Consider the following 26,564-nt stretch of genomic DNA (forward strand, 5'->3'; position numbering starts at 1 on the left):
AGTTTCCACGTTCCCTTGCCCGCCCGCTGTTCGTCCTGTAGGTGACAGTCGGCCAGCAGGAGGCAGTGGTCAGAGAAGAACACCGGCTTGACGTCGGTGGATCTGACCGTGAGCACCCACTGTCAGAACTGGCAGCAGATTCAGTCCTGGGGGTGACCGAAGGCAGCGTCACTGGTGGGATCCGATTGCTGGGAGCGCTGGTGCCCCCGCTGGTGCTTCCGCAAGTTGCAGGAAAACATGAACCTCTTCCCACACTCGGGCCAGCTGAAGGGTCTCTCCCCAGTGTGGACACACTGGTGCTTCAGCAGGGTGGAGGAATTGCTGAAGGCCTTCCCGCACTCAGGGCAGCAGAATGGCCTCCCCCTCCCCCACCCGTGTGGACTAGCTGTTGCTTCAGCAGTGTGGAGGAGCGGGTAAAGCACTTCCCACACTCGGGCAGGAGAACGTCTTCTCCCCGGTGTGAACGGACTGGTACCTCAGCAGGGCTGAGGAATTGCTGAAGGCCTTCCAGCACTTCGGGCAACTGAACGACATCTCCCCCATGTGGACCCACCAATGGTAGATTCACTGAGATATAACTGCGTGACTTTACATATTAAGATATCCCTTTGAATGTGCCCACATCCCTTTGAAATGTAATCTCGTTTATTTAAACCTCTTTATTTGCAGAAATACCCGTTAAAATGTCCACGTCCGTTTAAAATGCAGATTGTTCCCTTTAGATATGACGCCGTTCCGTCATATGTCGGGATATCTGTTTAAATTGAGTCGTGAGCTTTCCCAATATAGACAGGGCTCCTCGAAACGTGGCAGTGTCCCCCCTGCAGCTGCAGAGCGAGACAGGAGAGTTTGTTTTTGTGAATGAGCAGTTGTAGCGCGAGGTGGCTGTTACTTGGTGACGGTGAGGCTCCCCCGGCCCCGCCCATCCCCCCTGAGCTGACGTCACGCGGGGGTGAAGGCGGTTGGGAGGAGAAGGCGCTCGAGCGGGGAAGGGGCGGCCGTTAGGAAAATGGCGCCGTGCGGCCCCGGGGCAGACACCCGTCACTGGGCACCGCCGCCATCCTGGCGCAGCTGCTGTGTCACGGCCACACCGCCCGGCTGTACAGCAGGTAGGAGCCGGTGACCATTCTGGAGGCGGATGGGGTTAAGGGCCTGTTTGGGAACCCGTCGGCCGCCTGGGTGGTGGAGTTCTACTGGTCGTGGGGCGGCCCCTGTGTCAACTCTGGGGCCACCTGGAAGGTCCTGGGCCCGGGAGGTGAAAGGTGAGGCAGGTTGGGGGGGGGGGACGGAGGGGAAGGAATGTGGGGCCTGTCCTGTCATAGTGACACTTTACACTCACTTTCCATCTGATTTACTGGGGTTTGTGCTTCTTGTGATTTTTACCCTCACTTTTTTATTAATCCTTGTGCTTTTTACCCTCTCTGTTACTAGTGCAATTCCTTAGACTAGTGTGTAAATACTAGTGGAGGAGATTATGCACCAGCATATGTTCCTCAGTCATTGAAGGGATAGGACCTGTGGAGAATGGTTAGTAAAGCATGTGGTGAGCTAAGCCTTGTTAACATGGATATAGTTTGTTATTTGTCAAATTATACTTTTTATTATTTAGAGTCGTCAGAGATGTACAGCACAGAAACAGACACCTTTGGTCCAACCCGTCCATGCTGACCAGATATTCTAAATTAATCTAATCCCATTTGCCAGCACTTGGCTCATATTCCTCAACCCTTCCCATTCATCTACCCATCCAGATGCCTTTTTAAGTGCTGTAATTGTACCAGCCTCCACCACTTCCTCTGGCAGCCTGTTCCATACACACACCACCCCACCCTCTGCATGGAAATGTTGCCCCTTAAGTACCTTTTATATCTTTCCGCTCTCACCCGAAACCTATGCCCTCTAGTTCTGAACTTCACCCCTACACTGGGGAAAAGTCAAAAATGTTGAGCAGCCAGACAAGATGGAAAAGCAATAAAATATTATGCCGTATGGGGAAAACAATTGTGGCTCTACCCTTTTTTTTTTCTCCTATTGGCATTTGGACACTTAATCTGTTAATAATACCAGCAGCGCCACTGAGCATATTGTGTGCGTTCCTGTGTCAAGAAGCACGGCACATGTTCACCAGTGTCACCAAAACATTGCACGTGTTCCTCACTGTCGGCAGAAAAAGTGTGAGACCTTCTTTTGATTGACCAAGAGTACGACACTCTCATTTCTCATCCCCTTTTCCATTTATTTTTCATTGTGAGGTTCAATTGTTGACTTGCTGCAACTGAAAGGAAAGGGAGTGAATCCAGGGAGGGGACAGACTTGGGAAAAGTTGGGCCAGGTCTGTGACTCAATTGGCAAAATAGACATGCAGGAGGCTGGAAGAACGCAGCAAGCCAGGCAGCATCAGGAGGTCAAGTCAATGTTTTGGGTGTCACCCTTGTTGAGGACTGGGGATGGGTGTAGGGATAGCTGCAGAACAAGGATGTGCTGGGGGCAGGGTGGTGAATTGGGGATAGGTGGGGACAGGTAGAGGGTACAAACTGGTTGGTCACTGGTAGGAAGGAATCTGGTTGGTGGTGGCGGGGAGGGTCTAGGAAGGAATTGAAGGGGTGGCAAGGGAGGTTATTTGAAATTGGTGAACTCCAAATTGAGTCCACCAGGCTGTAGGCTGCCCAGGTGGAAGATGTGGTGTTCCTCCAATTTGCGGTTTGGATCATTGTGGTAATAGAGGAACCCAAAGATGGTCATGTCAGAAATGGAGTGGGAAGGGGAATTAAAATGGGTGGCGACTGGGAGGTATGGTCAGCCTCTGCGGCCCCGGCTGCAGACTGTTCCCCAAGTTTATGCTCAGTTTCCCCAGTGTAGCAAAGACCACAATTGGCAAACACGTGGCCAAACTGAAGTTGGAGCTTTTGCTGTGTAAAAAAAAAAGCAGAAAGGAGGTGCATTGTTTAAATGTTGATGCACTGTTTTGGGATATGGAGAATGTGAGGACAGCAGTTGCTGGAGATCAGAGTTGAAAAGTGTGGTGCTGGAAAAGCACAGCAGGTCAGACTGCATTCCAGGAGCAGGAGAGTTGACATTTCAGGCATGAACCCTTCATCAGGAATGACGTGTGGATGTACAAAGTGGCCTCAGCATCCTTCCTCACCAGTCAATGCCAGTTGTCAGGTGCAGTGAGCAATGAGTAGTGCAAGTGGTATATTAGCAAGAGGAATGGAGTTCAGAAGTGGGGATTTCTTCCTGTAGTTAAGGGGTCATTGAATATATTCAAGGCTAAGTTCATGTGATTTTTCAACAACAACGAATGTTGTTTATGGAGGGAAGGTGAGAAAATGTCTGGACATTCATTCCACACACAAACCACTCTGTTTTAAAAAAAAAATGCTGCTCCTCAAGTCTTTTTAAAATCTTTCTCCTCTCACCTTCAAAATTTGCTGCCTAATCTTAAAAACGCCACCCAAGGGCAATGACACCTGTGATTCACCTCCTCTACTCCCCTCATGATTTTATACAACCTCTGTAGGGTTATGTCTCAACCTTCTGTGCTCCAGTGAGATAAGTCACAGTCTAACTACCAAGATGTAGGTAGATTAATACCCAGTTATGTGTTCAATGCTGGTGCAGGCTCGAGAGACCAAATGGTCTACTTCTGCTCCCAATTCTGACACTCTGTGCCCAGGACAGCAAAAGACCATCAGAAATAGGTGCAGAAATTAGGCTGTTCAGCCCAGCAGGTCTGTTCATACCACACAATCGTGGCTGATAAGTTTCTCAATCCCATTCTTTCACTTTCTCACTGTAACCCTCAATCCCCTTGATACTCAAGAACCTCAGTCTTAAATACCCTCAGTGACCTGGCCTCCATAGCTGTTGATGGTAATGAATTCCATAGATTCACCACTGTCTGGCTGAAGACGTTTCTCCGTCTCTGCATTCTAAAAGGTCTTTCCTTTACTCTAAGGCTGTGCCCTCAGCTCCTTGTCTCTCCTACCAATGGAAACATCTTCCCAATGTACACTTATCCTGGCTGGTCAGTATTTTAACCCTTCAGAATGAGGTACAGCAGGGGTTCGGTTCAGCAAAGTGAAAACAGAGGGGGAGTGTGTGGTATGGAGATTTTCAGCTTCTAGGGAATGAGAGAGCAAAGAGAGTTTGCTATAAATTAGAATTTTTGGGATGGGCAACAAGCTGAGGAGTGTCAGATAGAATTTAATTTAGAGAAATGAGGTATTGCATTTTGGTTGAGCAATCCAGGCAGGACTGACAGTTAAGGGGAGTGTTGCTGAACAAAGAGACCTTGGAGTCGCAGGTAGATAGACTAGTGAAGAAGGTGTTTGGTATGATTTCCTTTATTGGTCAGAGCATTGAATAAAGGAGTTGTGAGGTCATATTGTGGCTGAATGTTGGTTAGGGCATTTTTGGAATACTATGTTAAGTTTTGCTCCCCCTGATATAGGATAGAACTTATGAAACTTTGAAAGGGGTCGTGAGAATGTTTGTAAGGAAAACTTGTCCTTAAGCATTTAGACTAAAATGTAATGTTGAATTATAGAACACGTTTTCTCCACACTAGAAAATAGACAGGCAGGGAGGGTAAGGCAATTAAGAACATTTGCCTTAACATCAGTGAATTTGTATAAACACGATATTGAGTGATCACATTCACAGCTGTTCCTTTGTGAAATGAATGTGTTTGATTCTGACCTCAAAATGAAACTCGGTATCAATTACTTCTCTCCCGAATTATTGCCCTTCATTGTTATCTGTCTAGTTCAGAACATGCAGTGCTTTTGTAAAAAAAAAATTCACCTTAAGAAAGCTTGTTTGCGACAGCACTGCTTTTGTAAAAAAAAAACTTGTGTATAAAGATAGTATACAGAGTAGCCCGCCCAGGCTCTTGGAAGAAGAGCGATTGCTACTCTTCTGGGTTAATAGAATCCAGTTAGCTTGTCTTATAGGTATCAGTGTTATGTTGTAACGGTGATGGTATTAATGAAGGGGATAATTTAAAATTAAACTAAAGTGTCTGTAAGAGTTTTATTTTTATTCCAGACTTCCAAAGAGTACGATCTCCGGGAATGAACCAAGATAGGCTGACAGGTCTGAGTCCACAAGGGACTCCTTGGAATGTCTCAATTTGGCGCTGCAAGCAGGGTTCCAACAAGGGCTACATTTGAGTGAAATTGGAAAAGAGGAGTTCCATCGAAGGGTTGGACTCAAGACCAATGGGCCCATAAGGTAAAGTTGTATCTTGATTACTCTCTGTCTACATCTGTGTGGTGTTTCCCCCGTTTCACTCTCTCGGTGAAATCACGGAACCCTAAATGAAATCGTTTAAATAGGACTTAAAAATAGAAACTGTCAGGATTTTACAATGTTGAGAATGTTTTGCAGAAATCTTTAGTCTTGTTGTTCATTGTCGGGTTGTTGATTCGTGAAAGTTTTAAGGCGAGATTATCTTCTCTGTTGTATCTGTTCAACTTGGCTTGTCTTGCTTTGCTGTTTTGGCTTGTTTGTTAGTTATGGTTTTGTTCTGTTGGGTGTTCTTCGTTTATGTAATATAGAGGGTGGATGCTGCTTTTGTCATGTGTATATATAAAAAAAAAGCTGACCAGTGATACAATTCTTGCATACTTGGTTAAGCAACTATGTGCCATATCCAGGATTTATGAGACATCTGGAATGTGAGTGCCTCATCTCTCTTAAAATGTTCATGTGTATGTACAAGAGAGCACCCATGTGAGACAGACAGAGACTCAGCACTGATTCCCTGCAGCTTGCAGAAAGTTTAATCCTGTGAGATTTGGTTTGGATGCACATTTGCTTGTTGACGAATGAATGTTTGTGTTTGTATTTTGTGGGGTTGGAGCCCTTGTTGATCAGTAGTTTTGTGAAGATATAAAGTAGGTAGGATAACTGAGTGTGCCCCTAAATAAGATGTAAGACAAATGTCCCTTAACAGAAATAACAAGTCAGTATTATTAATTATGAGAAACAATTAAGGAGAATATCAGCTGCAGATGCTCAACAGAATAAGTATTGGTCTCTAGGACGCGCACATGATTTAACTCTATTCACTAAAATTGAACAAGGGATTTGGGAAAAAAGAGAGGGAAGTAAGCAGAAAGAAGTCTTATCAGAGTGGAAAAGGGTAGCTCGGGAAAAATCATCATGGAGACAAAACTGTATTAAAAGGGGAGTAAGTCCATTAACTGAGGAAGGATGTGAACTAAATTGGACAGAACTAAAACATAAATGTGAAGCACATGATTTAGAAGCAGAATTGGAATAGGCAAGGGAGAAAATTTTAAAAAACGCCAAGATTCAGAATCTACGTTGAAACGTCAAGGGCACCAAATAAAAAGGAAACTGGTGAATAAACAACAGACTGCAATTGCAGCTGCACAGGACGAAGCTGACAAGGACTGTTCCTTATACTCCACCCTCCCCTCTTCCAAGGACCCATTACTAAAGAATCCTGATCTGTTTATAGATGGTGGGTGGGATACTGATTTGGAGGAGGAAATATTTTATGCCTCTAATCCTGTCAGCTGACCACCTCCGATTCCCTGCCTGAACCCTCCCCTCTTACTCTGATGACGAACGTGCCAAGGCTCCTGCCCTTTCCCCAGCTGTTCTGCCGAATGAGAATTCGGATTACCACAAACCCGGTGCCTACTATACTAGGAGTCAATTAAAATTAAAATCTGGAAGAAACACTGATGAGACTCCTTTTGATTTCCACTGCCCCAAAACTAATAAGTCCCGAAGACACCGATGATTTGCAATCAAAGTCTCGGGACCTTAATATCAGACCTTGCACTCACCATGATGTGGGAGGGCAAAAAAGAAATTTCCCAAATACAAGAGGTTCCTAACCCACAGGCTCTGAATCTGGAACAAGCCCAATTTATGGATCTTTATCAACCATGGAAACCTCATGACTCTCAAGCATTATCAATAAGGCTGCAGATTATGGAAGGAATCCTGAGGGATCTGTTAATTACATTAATAGGACCAAGACCATTTCTAACGCTGCCTCCCAAGACCTAATTCACCTCAGAATGCAGCTATTCGCCTGAAAAATGGGCGAGTTCTGAGAAATTTTACAAGGTAATAATCATACCCAGCCTGTAGTCCGGCACCCGGCTGAAACTATCAGATTGGATTATTACCTGTCTCCACCAAGCAGTGCATCATGTAGTTGATGTGGGTAAAGTCTTAACATGTAAACCCAGCTCGGGCGAAGAGGCTGAGGAGTTCCTTACCCGTTTTAAGGAATGCTATGGCGCTTCCTCTGATGACACTAACTACCTACAAGGGTGATCATCCCAATTTAATGCCATATGTATGACTCTTACCTGATCAGGTACAGAAAGCTATTAAAACCCACAATATCCACTGGCCACATGCTGAGGTTGCACAATTTAGCCGAGAGGTTCGTTACTTCTGAGAACTAAAGGATCCCAAGAGTAAGGCTACCATCGGCACGGTTAAGACAGAACTTGTCCAAACTACAGTGGCTAATGTTCAACCCAGGATTCAAAGTAGACCTTTCTATCTGCAAGGTCAGTCAAGCTAGCAAGTGAAACCTTCATACTATTGTCCAGTATGGCAGGACAGTAGAAATGGTACTGTGTATTCACAATATCCCAATGGACCTTGCGGTCCTCCTATGTATCCTTCCCCAACAGTCCATGATGCCCCTATACATTCTCTCATTACTCTTCACTGCCTCCCCCACCCCCTAGAGTCCCCCAACAACTACACCTTTGTTCCAATTGCAGTGAACTATGACATTGGTCCAAGAACTACCCTTTCCATAGCAGTCCCTGGTTCATCACCGCAGTAAAAACAACAGACAATCTCCTGGTCTCCCTCCCCAGTAACCTCAGCAGGTTGCCCCTTTTACGACACAAAACCCTTGTCAAAACTGACTCCCGGATATAAGGCAGCTTCCTGTTTTGAATTTTCCCATACTTACTGCTAGCCCAGAGGATGGACCTATGCTAATTCTTACCCGTAATGGCCACGATATTGAATTTATGTTTGACGCAGGAGCCACTGTTTCATCACTTCCTGTCCATCTTGCTAATGCTTTTGATTTTCAAATCTTGGACGATGATGATATCCTGCAATCTTTTGATGGTTCCTCTAATAAACATGCATACGCTGTCCCTCTGACAGTGGTGTGGAAAAATTGTGTCACGCTCCCTTTTTGCTTTGTTGTTACTAATGGATTACGTATCCCTCTACTTGCTAGAGCTCTCCTCTGTCCTCTAAATATTACTATTAAATGTCATGATAATGGTATCCTGATTCAGGATCCACCTCATTTTGTTCAATGCATCAATACCAAACCAAAGCTGCCTCGATGGTGGTCATTTGATTTGGATCCTTATGCTTTCGATTGTATTTTACATAATGTCCCTCACCCCCACATTACTTTAGCTTATGACTCATCCAGGAATGATCTCAGGCTTGAACACATACTATAATTCCTTACTGGGCATTACTCCGCACGCTTGGGTGATTGGTGAGATCAGATCACCAGCTGGTGGCGTTCTTTTCGTGTCAGTTCCTCTTCATAGCTGGAAAACTGGCCCCCTCGTTTTCCCCTGTGCCACCACTCACTTGATCCCAGAACATAAAGCCTAAGAAGTAGGTTTTGACGCTAAGACTCTTTTTTGACCATGCTGATCAAACTTGCCATGAAATTCAGCTGCTCACTGAGATATCAATCCTATTTTATGCACAGCCTTATCGATTCATGGCAGCCTTCATCATTATCATGCCCACCCTCACCTGCAGGACACAGTATATCCTGGAGTCTGGGTGGACTCTAAAACACAAGTGGGCCTTGCTAAGGTCCCACCCATCTCCATTCTGATCAAACCGAATTCTGTCCTCCTGTCTATACTTCAATACCCCCTGAAACCAGAAGGTGAAGCTGGCATTCAACCTGTCATTGATTCATTTCTACAGCAAGGCCTTCTAGTCCCATGCCATTCTTCTGTCAATACACCTACCTTTCCGATCCCTAAACCGGGATATCCTGAATGTTGTTCATGACCTTCGTGAAGTAAATTAAAATCATTTGAGGCTCAATCCTCCAGTTGTCAGTCCTGCTACTGTCCTTAGCCAAGTTCCAGTTGATGCCAAACTCTTCACTATCGTTGACCTCCAACATGCATTCTTTTGTCTTCCTTTGCATCCAGATAGCCCATTACACTTTTGCCTTCTTTTAAGGGCCACCAATATATGTGGACTTGCCTACCTCAAGGGTTTATCCAGTCGCCGACACCCTTTTCAGAGACTCTTCACACCCAGCTTGAATTATTTGAATTTCCTGGAGACACTACCCTAGTTCAATACATCGATGACCTCCTCGCTAGCCCTGACAAAAGTGTCCAATCACACTGACTCCACTACCTTTCTCAACCATCCACATCAATGTGGCTATATTGTACCCCCCCAGCAAAGTTAACTTCTTTCTGATTAGTCTTAAGTTCCTAGGTACTCTCATTTCTGAATTCGATCGGTGCTTGACACCTGACCGTATTGATCCTATTCTTTGTATTGCCCCTCCAACCACTCCTAAACAGATACGGTAGTTTCTTGACCTCATCAATTATTGCCGACAATGGATTCCTAATTGTGCCCTTCTGACCCAAACATGATCTCCCCTGTCCTCGTCTAATGAGCCTTAACGGTATGAACTCACCCCATAACAACTACATGTCTTTACGAAGCTTAAAACTACCCTCTCTTCAGCACCCACGCTAGGCCGACGTTTGTATGACTGCCACTTTCATCTTTATGTTGCCATCCTTGATACCTGTGCTTCAGCTGTTCTCAACCAGCAACATGGCTCCTCTTGGCTCCCTATTGCCTATTTTTCTACTAAGCTTGACCCCGTTGCTCAAGGTATGCCTTCCTGCACCCAGATTCTCTCTGCCATCCATACTATGGTTGTGGCTGCCTCTAATATAACTTTACATCAAAATGTAGAAGTCTGTACCTCGCATTCTACAGTATTCTTGCTGATTTCTAAATATACTGAACACCTTGTTATGGTTCGTCTCAGTCGCTGTGAGATTTCATTACTTCTGAATCCATTTCTCTCCTGAAAGTACTGCTCTAACATTAACCCCCTACATTCCTGCAGGAAGAACCACTTGAACTGCCTTATCCACACCATGATTGTGTTCTCAGAAATGAACTTGTTTCTAAACCATGTCCTGATCTTACGGACGACACAGATGTGATCAACAAAACGGGTCAAGATGCAGGGAAGATACCTGCCCAACTGTCGTCTGATTCATATGGATGGAAGTTTACTTGTTGGTTATGATCGCTGTGTGGATGGATCGTGTGGATTGTACTGATAGTTCTTGGTCTCATCCTAGGAATATACACTGTCGTCCGCTTATGCGTGAAATGGACTGTACATTGTTTTTCACCTAAGCCAAAGAAGAGTCTGCTTAAATGACCCTTGTCTACCCCTCTACCTCCATGCCTGAACTTCCATGCTGAAATCCAGTATCTTTCAGACTCTGCCCCTCTGGATGATGACCTGGCAGAGGAGGCACTTGACTTATTTGAAAATACAAATTGACTGAATGGACTAATGATAGTTATAAGCCAAGTAGTTGTCATGAAATAACAAAAGGAGGGAATAAGAAAGTCTATAGCCATAAAACCTGTCTTTAAACATTTAAACTAAAATATAATGTTGAATTATAGAGCACATTTGCTGCACACTAGAAAATAGACAGGCAGGGAGGCTTGGTAAAAGGGGAGAACTCAAGGTATGCAGAAGATAACCAAGTGATAACAGGATACCCTAAGGCAATTAAGTACATTTGCCTTAACAGTGAATCTGTGAAAACAGGACACAGTGATAACATTCATGGCTGTTCCCTTGTGAAATTAATGACAGCGTTTGATTTTGACCCCAAAATGAAACTTGGTACTGTCAAAAGCCTTTGCAAGCTAGACAAACAGAGGGAAAAACATCTTTGCTGTTACAAGTCCCTGACTTGAGAGTTCAAATGGACGAGAGAGAGAGAAACCATTATAGTGCTGGGGCTCCCGAAGCTATTAAAAAATTACCTGCTTTGGATTGAACATAATTGCATTTTTGACACTTTATGATGGTATTGAGGAGCCATTACCGGTTATTAAATATGAACTCTGTAAAAGGTAATGTTGACGAAGCTTTAATTTACTTGCTGTTCTTGCAGACCACTCTACAGACCTTTCAGACTACCCCACTGTCAATTCCAACTAATCAGATCTTATGTCTTATTTGAATCACAACCCTGAAAAGAGAGCATGTTTAATTAAAAGACTAATGAATCAGTTTAAATGCAACCTTTTGGTAACATCTCAGCCTCAGGTACAGTATGATTCAGTGCCGAAAAAGCAGGAGTCTGCTCCTAGCTTAGAAATTATTCTCGGCCTAACATTGAAGAGATTCAGGCACAATGTGTCAGGAAGCCATTTTATGGTCAAAAGTTTGCCCTCCTGCTAAGAAGCCGTTTTGGAAAACAGTTGTATCTGACTTGTGACCTGTGCAAGGTTAGGAACTCTCCAATTAGCTCAGACTGGTACCTCTTTATGTTAGGAGTTTATCTCGCTAGCAGGCACCTAACTCGGCTGGATATGTTTTCCCACCTGATGAATGGCTTAGGGCCTGTAGGAGTGATTAGTCAAGCGTTCGGAGACCTGTCAATTAACTTTTCTTCCTTACGAATTAAGAACATGCAATGTTTTTGTAAACCTTTGTGAAAAGGAAACCACTTTGTAGCAATACATCAGAGTAACCTGCCAGGGTACTTGAAGAGTTAGGTCCCCTACTCTCCTAGGTTACTAGAACCTAGCTAGTTTAGCTTATCGGTATCAGTGGAGCTATTGGTAAATAAAGGGGTTCACGAAAATTAAACTAAACTGCCTGTAAGAGGATTTTCTTTTATTCCAGACTCTCAGAGTACGAACTCCGGGGCGAATCGTGAGAGACTGCAGGTCTGACTCCACAAAGGATTCCCTGGCCGTCTCAAATCCCTACTTTAACACTCCAACTCATCCATGTTGACCAGTTAGCCTAAACAGTCTAGTCCCATTTGCTAGCACTCGGCCCATATCCCTCTAAACCCTTCCATCCAGATTCCATTCAAATGTTGTAATTATACCAGCTTTCCTCAAGCAGCTAATTCCATACCCACACCACCCTTTGCGTGAAAAAGTTGTCCCTTAAGTCCCTTTTATTTCTTTGCCCTCTCACCCTAAATATATGCCATCAAGTTCTAGACTCCCCCCAACTCAGGGAAAAGACCTTGACTGTTTATCCTATCAATGTCCCTCATGATTTTATAAACCTCTATAAGGTCATCTCTCAGCCTCCAACCCTCCAGGGAAGACAGCACCAACCTATTCAGCTTCTCCCAATAGCTCAAATCCTCCAACCCTGGCAACGTCCTTCTAAATCTTTTCTGAACCCGTTCAGGTTTAGCAACAAACTTCTGACAGGAAGGAGACCAGACCTGCACATAATATTCCAAAAGTGGTCTTACCAAAGCCCTGTACAGCTGCAACACTTCAATACTTGATACTCTGACCAATAAAGGAAAGCATTCCAAACGCCGCCTTCGTTATCCTATCTATCTGTGACTCCACTTTCAAGGAGCTCTGAACCTGCACTCCAAGGTCTCTTTGTTCAGCAACACTCCCTTGGATCTTACCATTAAGTGTATAAGTCCTCCTCTGATATGCTTTTCCAAAATGCAGTGCCTCATATGTATCTAAATTAAACTCCACCCTGTTATCCTCTGAGCTAAGCATCTTCACTGTCCACTACACTTCTAATTTTGGTGTCATCTGCAAACTTAGTAACTATACCTCATTTATTGACATCCACAGCATTTATATCAATGATGAAAAGTAGCGGACCCAGCACCCATACTTGTGGTATACTACTGATCACAGGCCTCCAGTCTGAAAAGCAACTCTCCACCACCACCAACCTGTGAGCTGGTTCCACATCCAAATGGCTAGTTCTCCCTGTACTCCGTGGTACTAACCTTGCGAGCCTGTCTCCCTTGGGGAATCTTGTCAAAAGCCTTACTAAAGTCTATATAGTACCCTGGCATGTAGGCTGTCAGGCCCAGGGGACTTGTCTGCCCTCAATCCTAATAGTTTGCTGTGTACCTTTTCCCTCTCAACGTTGATTGTTTAAGTTCTATCCTTTCTATCACCTCTGACTTACCCGTTCCAATAGGAATGGCACTATTGTCCTCCAGCTTGAAAACTGAGGAAAAGGATTGACTTAGCATCTCTGCCATTTCAGTGTTCCTCCTATTAACTCACCGATTTCATCTTCCAAGGGGCCTAAGCGACTCTGTTCCCTTTAGCATGTCAACAGAAGCTTTTGCTATTCTTTTTGATATTTTGCGCTCGGTTTCTTTCGTAATTTATCTTTATTCATTTTTTTTTAGTACCCCTTCGTTTATGTTTGCAAGGTTTCCAATGTTTTAGCCTTCGAGGTCTGGAATAACATTTCGGAAAAGACTGAAATTTTTTTTAAAAACTACGTTAAAACTTAAAGAAAAAACCTACCTTTCAGGTGGCTGGTGAGGGGAGCAGGGAACACATTGGCCCCGCCCCCATTGTCTCCGATTGGTTGGATGCCTCGTCGAACCGCGCCCACTACACGCGGGGTGACGTCACGGTCTGGTCACCCAGCCCCTTGTGAGTTGGCGCATGTGCAGTGTAGGCCATGTAGTGGGACAAAGGCAGTGTTACTGAGTGTGGGAGAGGAATGGCGCCGGCGGCTTAAGGAACAAGAACAGGACCCGCTGGAAAAGCTGAGCAGCCCTGGCTGCATGTGTCAAGAGAATCCGAGGAATCGTTACGGGTCCAGTGATCCTCCTTCAGAACGGAAACATCCCGGAGAGGTCGCCAGGCCTGAGCGCCCGGGGAGAGGAGACAGTGAGTACCTACTTCGACACTGTCCTATCCCCCCTAGTCCAGGAACTCCCCGACGTTCGAGACACCACCCACACCCTCCACCTCCTCCAAGACTTCCGTTTCCCCAACCCCCAACGCCTCATCTTCACCATGGATACCCAATCCCTCTACACCTCCATCCGCCATGACCAGGACCTCCAAGCCCTCTGTTTCTTCCTCTCCCGACGTCCCCAACAGTACCCTTCCACCAACACACTCATTCATCTGGCCAAACTGGTCCTCACCCTTAACAATTTCTCCTTCAAATCCTCCCACTTCCTCCAGACCAAAGGGACAACCATGGGCACCCATGTAGGCCCCAGCTATGCCTGTCTCTTTATTGGCTACGTAGAATAGTCCATCTTCAGTAGTTAAACCGGCACCACTCCCCACCTCTTCCTCTGCTACATTCATGACTGCATTGGTGCTATCTCGTGCTCCTGCGAGGAGGTTGAGCAAACTTCACCGACACATTCCACCCTGACCTTAAATTTTCCTGGACCATCTGACACCTCCCTCCCCTTCCTCGACATCTCCATCTCCATTAATAACAACCGCCTTGACACCGGCATTTTATAAACCCACCGACTCCCACAGCTACTAGGATTACACCTCTTCCCACCCTACCTCCTGCAAAAATGCCATCCCGTATTCCCAATTCCTTCACCTCTGCCGTATCTGCTCCCAGGAGGACCAGTTCCACCACAGAACACACCAGGTGGCCTCCTTCTTCAGATACCACAATTTCCCTTCCCATGTGGTTAAAGATGCCCTCCAACCTATCTTGTCCACATCCCGCACCTCCGCCCTCAGACCCAACCCCTCCAACCGTAACAAGATCAGAACATCCCTGGTGCTCACCTTCCACCCTACCAACCTTCGCATGAACCAAATCATCTGCTGACATTTCCGCCACCTCCAAACTGACCCCACCACCAGGGATATATTTCCCTCCCCATCCCTTTCCACCTTCCGCAAAGACCATTCCCTCTGTGACTACCTGGTCAGGTCCATGCCCCCCTAAAACTCACTGTCCCACCCTGGCACCTTCCCCTGCCATTGCAGGAATTGTGCCCACACCTCCTCCCTCACCTCCATCCAAGGCCCTAAAGGAGCCTTCCACACCCATCAAAGTTTTAGCTGCCCATCCGCCAATATCCGTATCCATTGCTCCAAATGCGGTCTCCTGTACATTGGGGAGACTGGACGCCTCCTAGCAGAACACTTTAGGGAACACCTCTGGGACACCTGCACCAATCAGCCCTGTGGCTCAACATTTCAACTCCCCCCTCCCACTCTGCCGAGGACATGGAGGTCCTGGGCCTCCTTCACTGCTGCTTCCTCACCACCAGACGCCTGGAGGAAGAACACCTCATCTTCCGCCTCGGAACACTTCAACCCCAGGGCATTAATGTGGACTTCAACAATTTCCTCATTTCCCCTTCCCCCACCTCACCCCAGTTCCAAACTTCCAGCTCAGCACTGTCCCCATGACTTGTCCTACCTGCCTATCTTCTTTTCCACCTATCCACTCCACCACCCCCTCCACCCATACCTATCACCTTCTTCCCACCCCCACTCAACTATTGTACTCTCTGCTACTTTCTCCCCATCCCCACCCTCCTCTCATCTTTCTCTCCACACTGTAGGTACCCTGTTTCTATTCCTGATGAAGGGCTTTTGCCCAAAATGTCGATTTTACTGCTCCTCGGGTGCTGCCTGAACTGCTGTGCTTTTCCAGCACCAGTCTAATCTAGACTGGTTACCAGCATCTGCAATCATTGTTTTTACAGAGAGGAGACAGTGAAACAGGGGAGGATTGGAAACCGTGGGAGGAGGGAGACTGGGGAGTTTATAAACTCCAAGGGGAGGCCTGAGGCCGCGAGTAAAAGCTCCACAGGCCCAGTGTTTACTTTGTTTGGGGAAGGACCTCTGGGGGCAACCAGTCGCCATATTCGTGAGGGTAAGACGCAAATTGTCTTGGGGCGGGGAGCGCGAGGATCCATCTTGATGAGGGCACCATCAACTGTCATTTCTGGGAGAGAATTCCAACTTTGTGGCAGCCTTTGTGTCAACTAGAATTTTCTCATTGTGGATGTAAGTTTGCTCGCTGAGCTGGAAGGTCATTTTCAGATGTTTCATCACCGTACTAGGTAACATCATCAGTGAGTCGAGTGAAGCGCTGGTATTATGTCCTGATTTCTATTTATGTCTTTTGGTTTCTTAGGGTGGGTGATATCATTTCCATTCTTTTTCTCAGAGCATGGTAGATGGGGTCCAAATCAATACATTTCCAGTTGGAATGACATGTTCCAAGGAATTCTTGTGTGTGTTTCTGGTTGGCTTATAGGACGGTGGCTTGTCATAGGATGGATGTATGGTCCCAGTCAACATGGTGTCCTCCTTTATCTGTGTGTAAAGATACGAGTGGTAGTGGATCGTGTATTTTTGTGGCTAGTTGATGTTCATATATCCTGGTGGCTAGTTTTATACCTGTTTGTCAGATGTGGTGTTTGTTACAGTCATAGAACCCCTATGTGTGGAAATATGCCCTTCGGCCCAACAGCTCCATACTGACCCTGTAGAGATTATGCCAGCCAAGCCCATTCCTCTACAATTACCCCTGACTTATGGACCACTATGGGCAATTTTAGCATGGTCAATTCACTTAGCCTGTGTATCTTTGGATTGTGGGAGGAAACCGGAGCACCCAGAGGAAACCAACACAGACACTGGGAGATTGTGCACACTCCATACAGTCAGTCGCCCCAGGATGGGATTGAGCCCGGGTCCCTGGTGCCATGAGACAGCAGTGCTAACCACTGAGCCACCGTGCCGCCCCCTTATATTTCAACAGTCTTTCAACTTTAAACACATTCATCACAGTCTTCCCAGAGGATTAGACTGTTCTCTCTCATTAGAGATGGCTAGTGGTGGTTTATCTTGAGGGTCACCACACCTCAGCTGAGGGGAAAGGCCGAGAAGGAGATCCTCACATTTCTCCAACTTGGGTGATACTTAATGTGAAGCAGCTTGGTATACTCTTGTTGAAATGTTATCAGTATTAGCTGCTGCTGTTGCTGTCATTTATTGGCAAGACTCATGTTAAGTGAAACAATTTCAGCAAGAAATTGGCAGCTGGCAGAGCTCTCCCACCCAATGCCAAAAAAGTGAATGCTTTTATTGGTGAAAGATAATTGGCAAAGAAAAACAAAATTCAAGTGTCATGTACCTTTAGAAAGAGTGGAAGGGTTGATTTTTCAAAGTAAATGAAAACAACATTTCTGAAGTGGAGCAACAAACTAAATTAACAATGCAGGTTTCTTTTCACATAACTGCACTACTGCAAATGTCTGTATTATGGGAAAATGTTATGTTCTTATTTTGTAAAGAGTCAGGTCAATAGGTTTAATTTTGTCAACAGTGATCAATAAGATCTTGGTTTTATACAGCATCTATGTGAGATACACTGGTCGTTAATATTTGATCGAGTAAGTCTCCACTGACCACCACAAGAACAAAGTTTTTCCCTGTCTGAACTGTCAGAAAAGATGTGCTTACTTCACAAATTTTGACTTCTTGATGTGTTTGTATGTCTTGCAATATTTGATTTTAAAATATGTAATTTACAGTGAAAATGAATTGTTTGTGCTTTTTAATGTTGATTTTAAGGTACGCTGATAAGAAACTATGTATGCATTTAGGCCGTCTAAAAATAGAATGCGTTTCATACTGTGCAAACAAAACACAATTTGGGAGGTGATGCTTGTTCCCTATCTCAAAGCCAATATCAATAATACCTGTGGTGTCAACACACATAACCACTGCCTTTCACTCCTTTTTTTTAAAATCATTGGGAATTTAACACATCACACGACTGCAGCAGAATCTGAGCACGTTACATTGGGCTTCCCATCAGGATGCTGTAACAAACCTCAACCTAATTTGGGATGTTGGGGAAAGTGCAAAATAAATGAATCACTAGTATATACCCTGTGGTTAAAGAGCGCTACAACAGTATTGTACAGACATGTCAGCTGTCTTGGTGAGACCTAACTTTACTCTGCGACACCTTGATTGGCTTGAGTTGTCGCTGACTACATGTAAAATGAAACATTATGGAGTAAAGACATTTTTGCGACTGAAAATGTTTTATTTGGCCTTCAGCAGTCACACCTACACTTTTACCATATATTTTGCTGCTTATTTTGATTTAACTTGATGATATGTAACCTCAGTTGCTAAACAACCCTCAGTGGAGCCTCAAGCGTTATTTGAGATCCAACACAAAAGCCAACTTCTTCCAAATACAAAATGTTGCTGACTACAAAGAAAAATCATACAAAGCTTTTATCAACTCCCAGATCGATTTACCGCAAGAAATAGCAGTATTGGCCATTCTGCTCCACCATTCAGTGAGATCATGTCTGATCTGATAACCCTCGATTCCATTTTCCTGCCTTTTCCCCAAAACCCTTGATTCCGTACTGATCTTCCTTTGACACCTTCAATTTTTCAGAAGTTTAACTTATCTAGAACTTTGAAGACTGAGACACTTGGACACACAGTACCAACATCAATCCTTGTTAATTGTCCTTGCTTCTATACCACAGAAAATTGTTTTCTGGGTCCTTGTTTGAGTCCACAAACTGCTCAATAAGCTCAAACAACCCTCTTCTGTTCTTCTAATGAGCCAATATCTCTGACAGCTCCATTTCAATAAAACGGAAAAAGCTTCCTATCACTTTTGGTTGTAGACAATAGGGTCAGGATTAAAAATGATTCTCATTTTCCTAAATACTTGGAATAGGTTTAATTGATTTTCAACAAACAAGTTTTGACACATGTTCGGGTTCGTTTGAGAAGTTTAGCAGAATTGTTTTTCTCAGATGGGACAATGAAACTTCTTTAGATTGTTTCCACTATTGGAGGTCTCCCTCCAGTTCTTTTTCTTAGCACATTATAATGATCTTCTGAACTAGTTTTATTTCATTATATCCATCCCTTCAAACAAACCAATTCTTCCCATAAATAAATTCATCCATCTCCAGCACACTTCTAGGTAATATTTTTCCTTAAATTCCATTAAAATGTCCTATCTCTTTCCTTAAATCTATGCCCCCTAGTTGCTGAAGCCGTCCACCAAGGGGAAAAGTTTCTTCCTATCTAGACCCTAAGTGTCTTATCTGTACACTCCAAACAGGTCCTCACCCAGCCTTCTCTGTAAGGAAAATACCTTCAGCCAATTTAATCACTCTCATAGCTGAAACCCACCAACATGCACCACCCTGAGTTAGTATTCCCTTCTGCACCCTTTCGCGTGCCATCACATCCTGCTAATAATGTGACGACCAGATCCACTACTCCAGCTGTGGCCCAACTAATGTCTTGTACAGTTCCATCACGATCTCCTGGCTCTCATGTTCAATGCCTTAACTATTAAGGGCAAGTATTTCATATGCCACCTTAATCATTTCATCCACATGTCCTGTTGCCTTCAAGAATCTATGAACACACATACCTTACTCTGATCTTCAGTACATTCTAAGTTCTTGTGATTTAACATGTTGATCCTCCTGAAATGTATCATCTCAATCTTTTCAGGATTGAACTCCATCTGTCATTGTTCTGCTCATCTGACCAACCCATCTTTATTGTCCTGTAGTCTAAAACTTTCCTCCTTGCCATATATTAGTGTGGGTTCTGAATTTCTTTTGGGCCTGATTTATTTAGATTGCATTGTGTTTATTTTGTGGGCGTATTTTTAGAATATTGGGAGGATACTTTGATCCAGCATCTGTTTATACCCAAAGAAGAAACTCAAACCAGAATTTTTTTTTTAATCCAATGTTTTCCCTGGTAACATTTTCACAATGACTTCAATTTCTGCAACACCCTTAGCTTAACTTAAACTATTTTCAAATCAAGACATTACTGAATGGAGATCATAACTTCTTGTACTGTTAAATCTGTCTCAAGCAATGCTGCAAATTAGGTAACCTTATTTTGTAACCTTGCTCAAAACCTTTTCTAAAAAGTGACTGCATGAAGATTGAAGTTGACTGAACTGCTTTCTTCATTTTATAATATTGCCAAAACAAGTAAATGTTCCAGCATATGCAATCTTTTTCTTTCTCGAAAATAGGTAATGAGGTGAAAGGGAATAATGGACAAAGCAATTAAAAACAATGCTGACTCTAATTCAGCAAGTATGTTCTTTTCAATAAGTTTAATTCAATATTTACATTAAAGTTATGTGAGTGACACAAATAACAATACTTTAAGGCTGCTACTTAAGTTTAGAAATTCAATCACACTCTGTGTAGATGGCTTAAAATCATTGTATCAAAAGCTTAAAGCACTTGCATAAAACACGAAACCTCAGTTATGTTTATTTCCCCAAACTGGGTTATCAAGTAAAAGGGAAGTATTATTGGAGATTTGATGACAGCGGGCAAAATGGCAACGCTAATTTCGCAAGTATGCAAGGTTTAAGCTTAAAATGCATGGCAGGTTTATTTATCCAAGAAATAAACACCTTTACTCTCTCTAATATTAGCTCCAATTATCAATATTTGATATGAAATTAGAAGATCTAGCTTGAGAAATCTACAACATATTGCCACACGCTTGCCATAAATACGACAGGAACACAGTAAAAGTAGTGAAAATTAAGTCAGATCTTTGTGGTTACAGATCCATAAGATACAGAAGCAGAATCAGTCCATTCGACTTGTTGAGTCTGCTCCACCATTTGATCATGGCCAATGTTTCTCAACCCCATTCTCCTGCCTCCTCCCTGTAACCCTTGATTCCCTTACTAATCAAGAGCCTATCTTTATCTGTTTTAAAAGTACTCAGTTACTTGCCTCGTTTCAGTGGCAATGAGTTCCACAGAGTCACCTCTTTCTGACTGAAAAAAATCTTTATCTCATCCCAGCATTTCTTGCCACAGAGAACTATGAGGGCAGAGTCCATGTCTATACTTCCTTGCATGGTAATTTGTAAATAACATTTGTTTTTTCAGGTTCATTAGCTGCTGCTTAAGTGTGTTGGTAGGTTTGTGGGCTACCATGATGCAGAGAGGTTTGAGTTGTCTGGACATCATTTCACAGATACCTTTGATGTAAGGTAATGTGGCTCAGGTTTCTGTGCATGTGTCTGCTTGTTTGCGTTTGTTGTTGAGAAATCAGCGGACAGGGTTTATTGGGTACCCGTTCTTCTTGAATATGTTGTATAAGTATTTATCTTCTGCTCTTTGTAGTTCCTGGGTGGTGCAGTGTGTAGTGGCTCATTGAAATAGTGTCCTGATGCAGATTTGTTTGGGATGATTTGCTTCTGCATTAGGTACTTGGGTCTGTGTATGTTGTTTTCCTGTAGACGTTAGTCTGAAGTTCCCTATTGACTGTTCGCTCTACTGATATCTAGGAATGGCACTTTGTTGTTGTTCTCTTTTGTGAATTTTATGCCAGTAAGGATATTGTTGATGGTGTTGTAGGTTTCCTCTAATTTGTTTCATTTTGTGATGACAAAGGTATCATCACTGTGGCGGACCCAAAGTTTGGGTTGGAGCGTTGGGAGGGCTGTTTGTTCGAGTCTCTGCATTATTGTTTCTGCTAGGAACCTTGATATTGGTGGTCTCATGAGTGTTCTGTTGATTTGTTTGTAGGGCTTGTTATTGAATGTGAAGTGGATGATAAGATACGGGTCCACAAACTTGACAATGTTATCTTTGCTGATGAAGTTGGTGCTGTTTGGTGTTTGTGTCTTTGGTGGTTCTTGTAGTGTAGTCGGTGTGTCTTTGGCCACGTTGATGTTAATGGATGTGAATGGGGCTGTTATATCAAAAGACAGCATTATTTCATCCTCTTCTATCTTGGTGTCTTTGGTGTTCAGGAATTCTTGGGTGGAGTGAATGGAGTGGCATGAATCTTCGACTTGGTGTTTTAGTCCTCAGTGGAGTTCTTTGACTACTCTGTATACTGGTGTTCCAGGTAGTGAGAGTATCGGCCTGAGGGGTGCTCCTGGTTTGAAGAGGAAGGGCACAACAACAAAGTGCCATTCCTAGATGTCACAGTAGAGCGAACAGTCAAGGGGAACTTCAAACTAGCGTCTACAAGAAACAATACACACAAACCAAATACCTAACTACAGAAGCAATCATCACAACACCCACAAACGAAGCTGCATCAGGAGATTATTTAGCGAGCCACCACACATTGCAGCCCAGAGAAACTGCGAAGAGCAGAAGAGAAATACATATATGTACTCAAGAAGTACGGATACCCAATAAACCCAGTCCACCGATTTCTCATTGATGCTTCCAAGCTGACCCTCAAATTTGGTTTGTCCCTGCATTCTTTCCTGGTTGTCTTTTGTGGGTTTTGAAAACTTTTTCCCAATCCTCTGACTGAGGATAAGAGTTGGGAAGTTATGTTGTGGCTGATAGGACATTGGGTCGACCACTTTTGGAATATTGTGTGCAGTTCTGGTCTCCCTCCTATCAGAATGTTGTTGTGAAACTTGAAAGGGTTCAGAACACATTTAAAAGGATGTTGCCAGGGTTTGAGCTGAATGGGCTGGGCTGTTTTTCCTCGTGCACCAGAGGCTGAGGGGTGACTGAGAGTCATTTAAGAAAATCATGAGAGGCATGGATAGGGTAAATAGACAAGGACATTTCCCTGGGGTGAGGGAGTCCAGAACTAGAGGGTAATAGGTTTAGGGTGGAGGAGGGCAAGATTTAAAAGAGTCTTAAGGAGTAACCTTTTCATGCAGAGGGTGGTGTGTGTAAGGAATGAGCTGCCAGAGGAAGTGGTGGTTGTTGATACAGCTATGACATTTAAAAGGCACCTGGATAGGTATATGAATAGGAAAGGTTTAGAGGGATATGGGCCAAGTGCTGGCAAATGGGACTAGATTAGGCTAGGATATCTGGTTGGCCCGAAGGGGCTGTTTCTGTGCTGTAGATCTAACTCTGGCTTGCCACTATTGTTTGCCATGTCTGTGTGTTCAGTTTCTCTCTGGTTGTCTGTGTCAATGCCTTGATGTCTCATTCCACCCACCACATATCACCACCACCCCCACCCACCATAGGGACGATAACCAATTCATGTCTGTTTTTTTATCAAGAAGCTGTATTGCAGGTTCAACCTGAATTTACACTTCTTTTGCTCCCAAAATCAGACTTGCTCACTCTCAGCAATATCCCAATATCCTGAAAGATATTAACTTTCACATGGTGTTATCCAAAATTCGAAGATGTCAGTCCTGACGTTTTTGCTTTTTCTGTCCCTGTAAGATCCTGAATCAGCACCTTCAGGACAATTCGTTTGAGCGGAGTGAGAATAGAGGAAGAGAGAGAGAGAGTGGGATGCTTTCAATTTTGTGGAACAGCATAAGAAAAAAATGTTCTGCAGAAACTGGAGTAGCTTGTTCTGAATTTCTACCCTGGACTGACCATGATGACTTTTGTAATCTCTTTTTCCAGAGTATTTGAAGATCTGAAGACTGAAGTTTAAAAATCAACAGATGAAGGGCCTATGCCTGAATCGTCGATTCTCCTGCACTTTGGAAGCTGCCTGACCTGCCATGCTGTTCGAACACCTCACTTTTCAACTCCTCTCCAGTGTCTGCAGTCCCCACTTTCACATCAATGTCTGACAGTCACTCAATCCATCGGGACATCAATGATTTTCAACTATGATTCTGTGAGAAGGAGCAAAACATTTTGGTTCCTGTTTCAGACCATTTTCAGCATTAGTGGGACTGAATGAGAGTCTCTTCTGTTACAGCTCACTGTGTGTAAAACCTGAAACAGTTGTACGGCCAGGAAAGAGGAATTTACTGCGGGCAGGGGCAGTACACGCGGCTGTAGCTGTGGCCATGGTGAAACCAGAGGAATCCCACACCGTGGAGAAACCGTGGAAGTGTTGCGACTGCGGGAGAGCCTTCCATGCCCCATCTGTCCTGGAGATTCATCGGCGAAGTCACACTGGGGAAAGGCCATTCTCCTGCCCCGAGTGCGGGAAAGGCTTTACCTGCTCCTCCCACCTGCTGGACCACCGCCGAGTCCACACCAGGGAGAAGCCATTCTCCTGCCCTGAGTGTGGGAAGGGCTTCACCTACTCCTCCCACCTGCTGGCCCACCAGCGCGTCCACGCCGGGGAAAGGCCCTTCCCCTGCTCAGAGTGTGGGAAGGCCTTCAGCAAATCCTCGGACCTGCTGAAGCACCAACGGGTCCACAGAGGGGAGAGGCCATTCAGCTGCCCTGAGTGCAGGAAGGCCTTCAGTGATTCCTCTACCCTGCAGAGACACCAGTGGGTCCACACCGGGGAAAGGCCGTTCTCCTGCCCCGAGTGCAGGAAGGGCTTTACCCGCTCTTCTGCTCTGCTGACCCATCTGCGGGTCCACACGGGTGAGAAGCCCTTTAGCTGCCCCGAGTGTGGGATGGCCTTCAGCAGGTCTTCCCACCTGTTGAGGCACCAGCGGGTCCACACTGGGGAGAGGCCATTCTCCTGCCTCCAGTGTGGAAAGTGCTTTACCCAGCCCTCCAACCTGCTGACCCACCAGCGGATCCACACCTGTGAGAAACCGTTCTCCTGCCCCAAGTGCGGGAAGGGCTTTGCTGTTTCCTCTAACCTCGTGGCCCATCTGCGGGTCCACACAGGGGAGAGGCCATTCAGTTGTCCCGAGTGCAGGAAGGCCTTCAGCAATTCCTCTGCCCTGCTTAGGCACCAGCGCGTCCACACCGGAGAGAAGCCGTTCTCCTGCCCCGAGTGCGGGAAGGGCTTTACCCGCTCCTCCACACTGCTGACCCACCGGCGGGTCCACACGGGGGAGAGGCCATTCAGTTGCCCCGAGTGCAGGAAGGCCTTCAGTGATTCCTCTGCCCTGCTGAAGCACCAGCGAGTCCACACTGGGGAGAGGCCCTTCAGCTGCCCTGAGTGCGGGAAGAGGTTTACATTTTCGCGCAACTTGCGGAAGCACCAGCGGGGGCACCAGCGCTCACAACAATCAGATTCTGCCGCTGATGGTGCCATGAGTCCCCCCCAGGACTGATTCTCCTAACAGTGGGTGCAGTGGGAGAGTTGGTGCACTCTATTTATTTGTTTTCCGTTGGACTGCAACCCCACGGTGGCTCAGGGGGGGCATGGTGACTCAGTGATTAGCACTGCTGCCTCATGGCACCAGGAACCAAGGATCAATTCCACCCTTGGGGTGACTGTCTGTGGAGTTTGTGGATGGAAGGAGAATGGATGAGATAAGAAACCGCTGCCTTTCTTGAGACAAGTCTCCCGGAGAGAACTTGCTGACTGATTTGATTGTCTGATCTATTGATCCTCACAGTGCCCCATTGCCCTCCGTTATCTGGAGGAGGTCCACACAGATGTACCAAAGCCCCTTTTTGGACTGTGGAAGGAAACCTGTGCAGACAGGGAAAACATGCAAACTCCACACAGACAGTTACCTGCGGCTGGAATTGAACCTGGGTCCCTTGCGCTGTGAGGTAGCAATGCTAAGCAGTGTGCCACCCCAATATGTCATAAAATTTTAATAAACACACTAAATTGGAAATGTGTCCATACCAAGAACTTACTGTAAATGTTTGGAAACAAAAGTCCATCGGAATTGTCTTTGGGGCGGATCCAAAACTTACTTCGTTAATGTTTGAAAATACTTTGACCTCTGGAACTGTCTGCCAGAGAGTGTGTTGGAGTCAGATTCGATTATGGCGTTCAAAATAGAGGTGGATCATTAAATTGAAAAGGAAAGCATTTGCAGTGTTCAGTGAAGAATAGTACAAGGTACTGTAGTGGACGTCAGAATGAGTTTTTCTCCTTTCTAGTATCTACTTGAGTGACTCAGTGACAAATCTAGTTTATGATATTCACAGTGCTGTATAAATTGTTGTGGGTCACAATGTTTTTCCTCCACTTGGACACAAACTGTTCATCTTAAATATTTGTTTTTTAAATGACGGAAATAAAATTAATGTTTGGAAAACACAACTTGCTGTGTAGTAAGATCATCAGAAATAGGAATGGGAGTAAGTAATTGACCGTTGAGATGCTCTGTCTTTCATTTATCTAAATTCTCTTTCCTGCACTTGTTTTCTCATGACTTCATCTGCTGAAGTGACTACACTTCAAAAGCTTTTGATTTCAACATAAGAGCATAAGAACTAGGAGCAAGAGTCGGCCTTCCGGCCCTTCGAGTCTGCTTCACCACTCAATAAGATCATGACTAATCTTTTCGTGGACTATGCTCCACTTACCTGCGTTTTCACCATATCCCTTACGTTTTTGAAAAATAAAAGATTTATCTTCTAGTGGTTACTGAAGTAGTGTCAAATACTTCCCTGGGCAAGGAATTCCATCGATTGACAACCCTCCAGTGAAGAAGTTTCTTCTCAGTTCAATTTTAAACCTGCTACCTCTAATCTTTGAGGCCATGCGCCCTTATTGGGGCGCATTTCCACTGCTCACCTACCAGTGGAAAATCCTATTTCTATTTCTTTCATAATTTAATATATTTCTCTAAGATCCCATCCAAACACACCT

At 44.7% G+C, this 26,564-nt stretch overlaps 1 protein-coding gene across 5 annotated transcripts; it reads left to right on the forward strand.

Annotated features, from left to right (window-relative positions):
- The first annotated feature begins 429 nt into the window (after positions 1–429).
- Positions 430–26,012, forward strand: LOC140460574 (uncharacterized). Of its 5 annotated transcripts, none has more exons than XM_072555176.1 (4): positions 430–558; positions 5,050–5,235; positions 13,622–13,986; positions 23,492–26,012. In XM_072555176.1, exon 4 carries the CDS (start codon positions 23,887–23,889, stop codon positions 25,060–25,062), a length of 1,176 nt encoding a protein of 391 aa, XP_072411277.1. In that variant the 5' UTR covers positions 430–558; positions 5,050–5,235; positions 13,622–13,986; positions 23,492–23,886; the 3' UTR covers positions 25,063–26,012. The 5 variants fall into 5 exon arrangements, with proteins under 5 accessions (XP_072411277.1, XP_072411274.1, XP_072411275.1 ...); XM_072555173.1 differs by lacking the exon at positions 430–558 and adding an exon at positions 969–1,262; XM_072555174.1 differs by lacking the exon at positions 430–558 and adding an exon at positions 969–1,239.
- The last annotated feature ends 552 nt before the right edge of the window (positions 26,013–26,564 follow it).

The sequence above is a fragment of the Chiloscyllium punctatum genome, chromosome 36, assembly GCF_047496795.1.
Source record: "Chiloscyllium punctatum isolate Juve2018m chromosome 36, sChiPun1.3, whole genome shotgun sequence".
Classification (NCBI taxonomy): Eukaryota; Metazoa; Chordata; class Chondrichthyes; order Orectolobiformes; family Hemiscylliidae; genus Chiloscyllium; species Chiloscyllium punctatum.

Excerpts from the sequence above, each read along its gene's own strand:
- LOC140460574 (XM_072555176.1), top strand. The coding sequence starts at position 23,887 with ATGGTGAAACCAGAGGAATCCCACACCGTGGAGAAACCGTGGAAGTGT.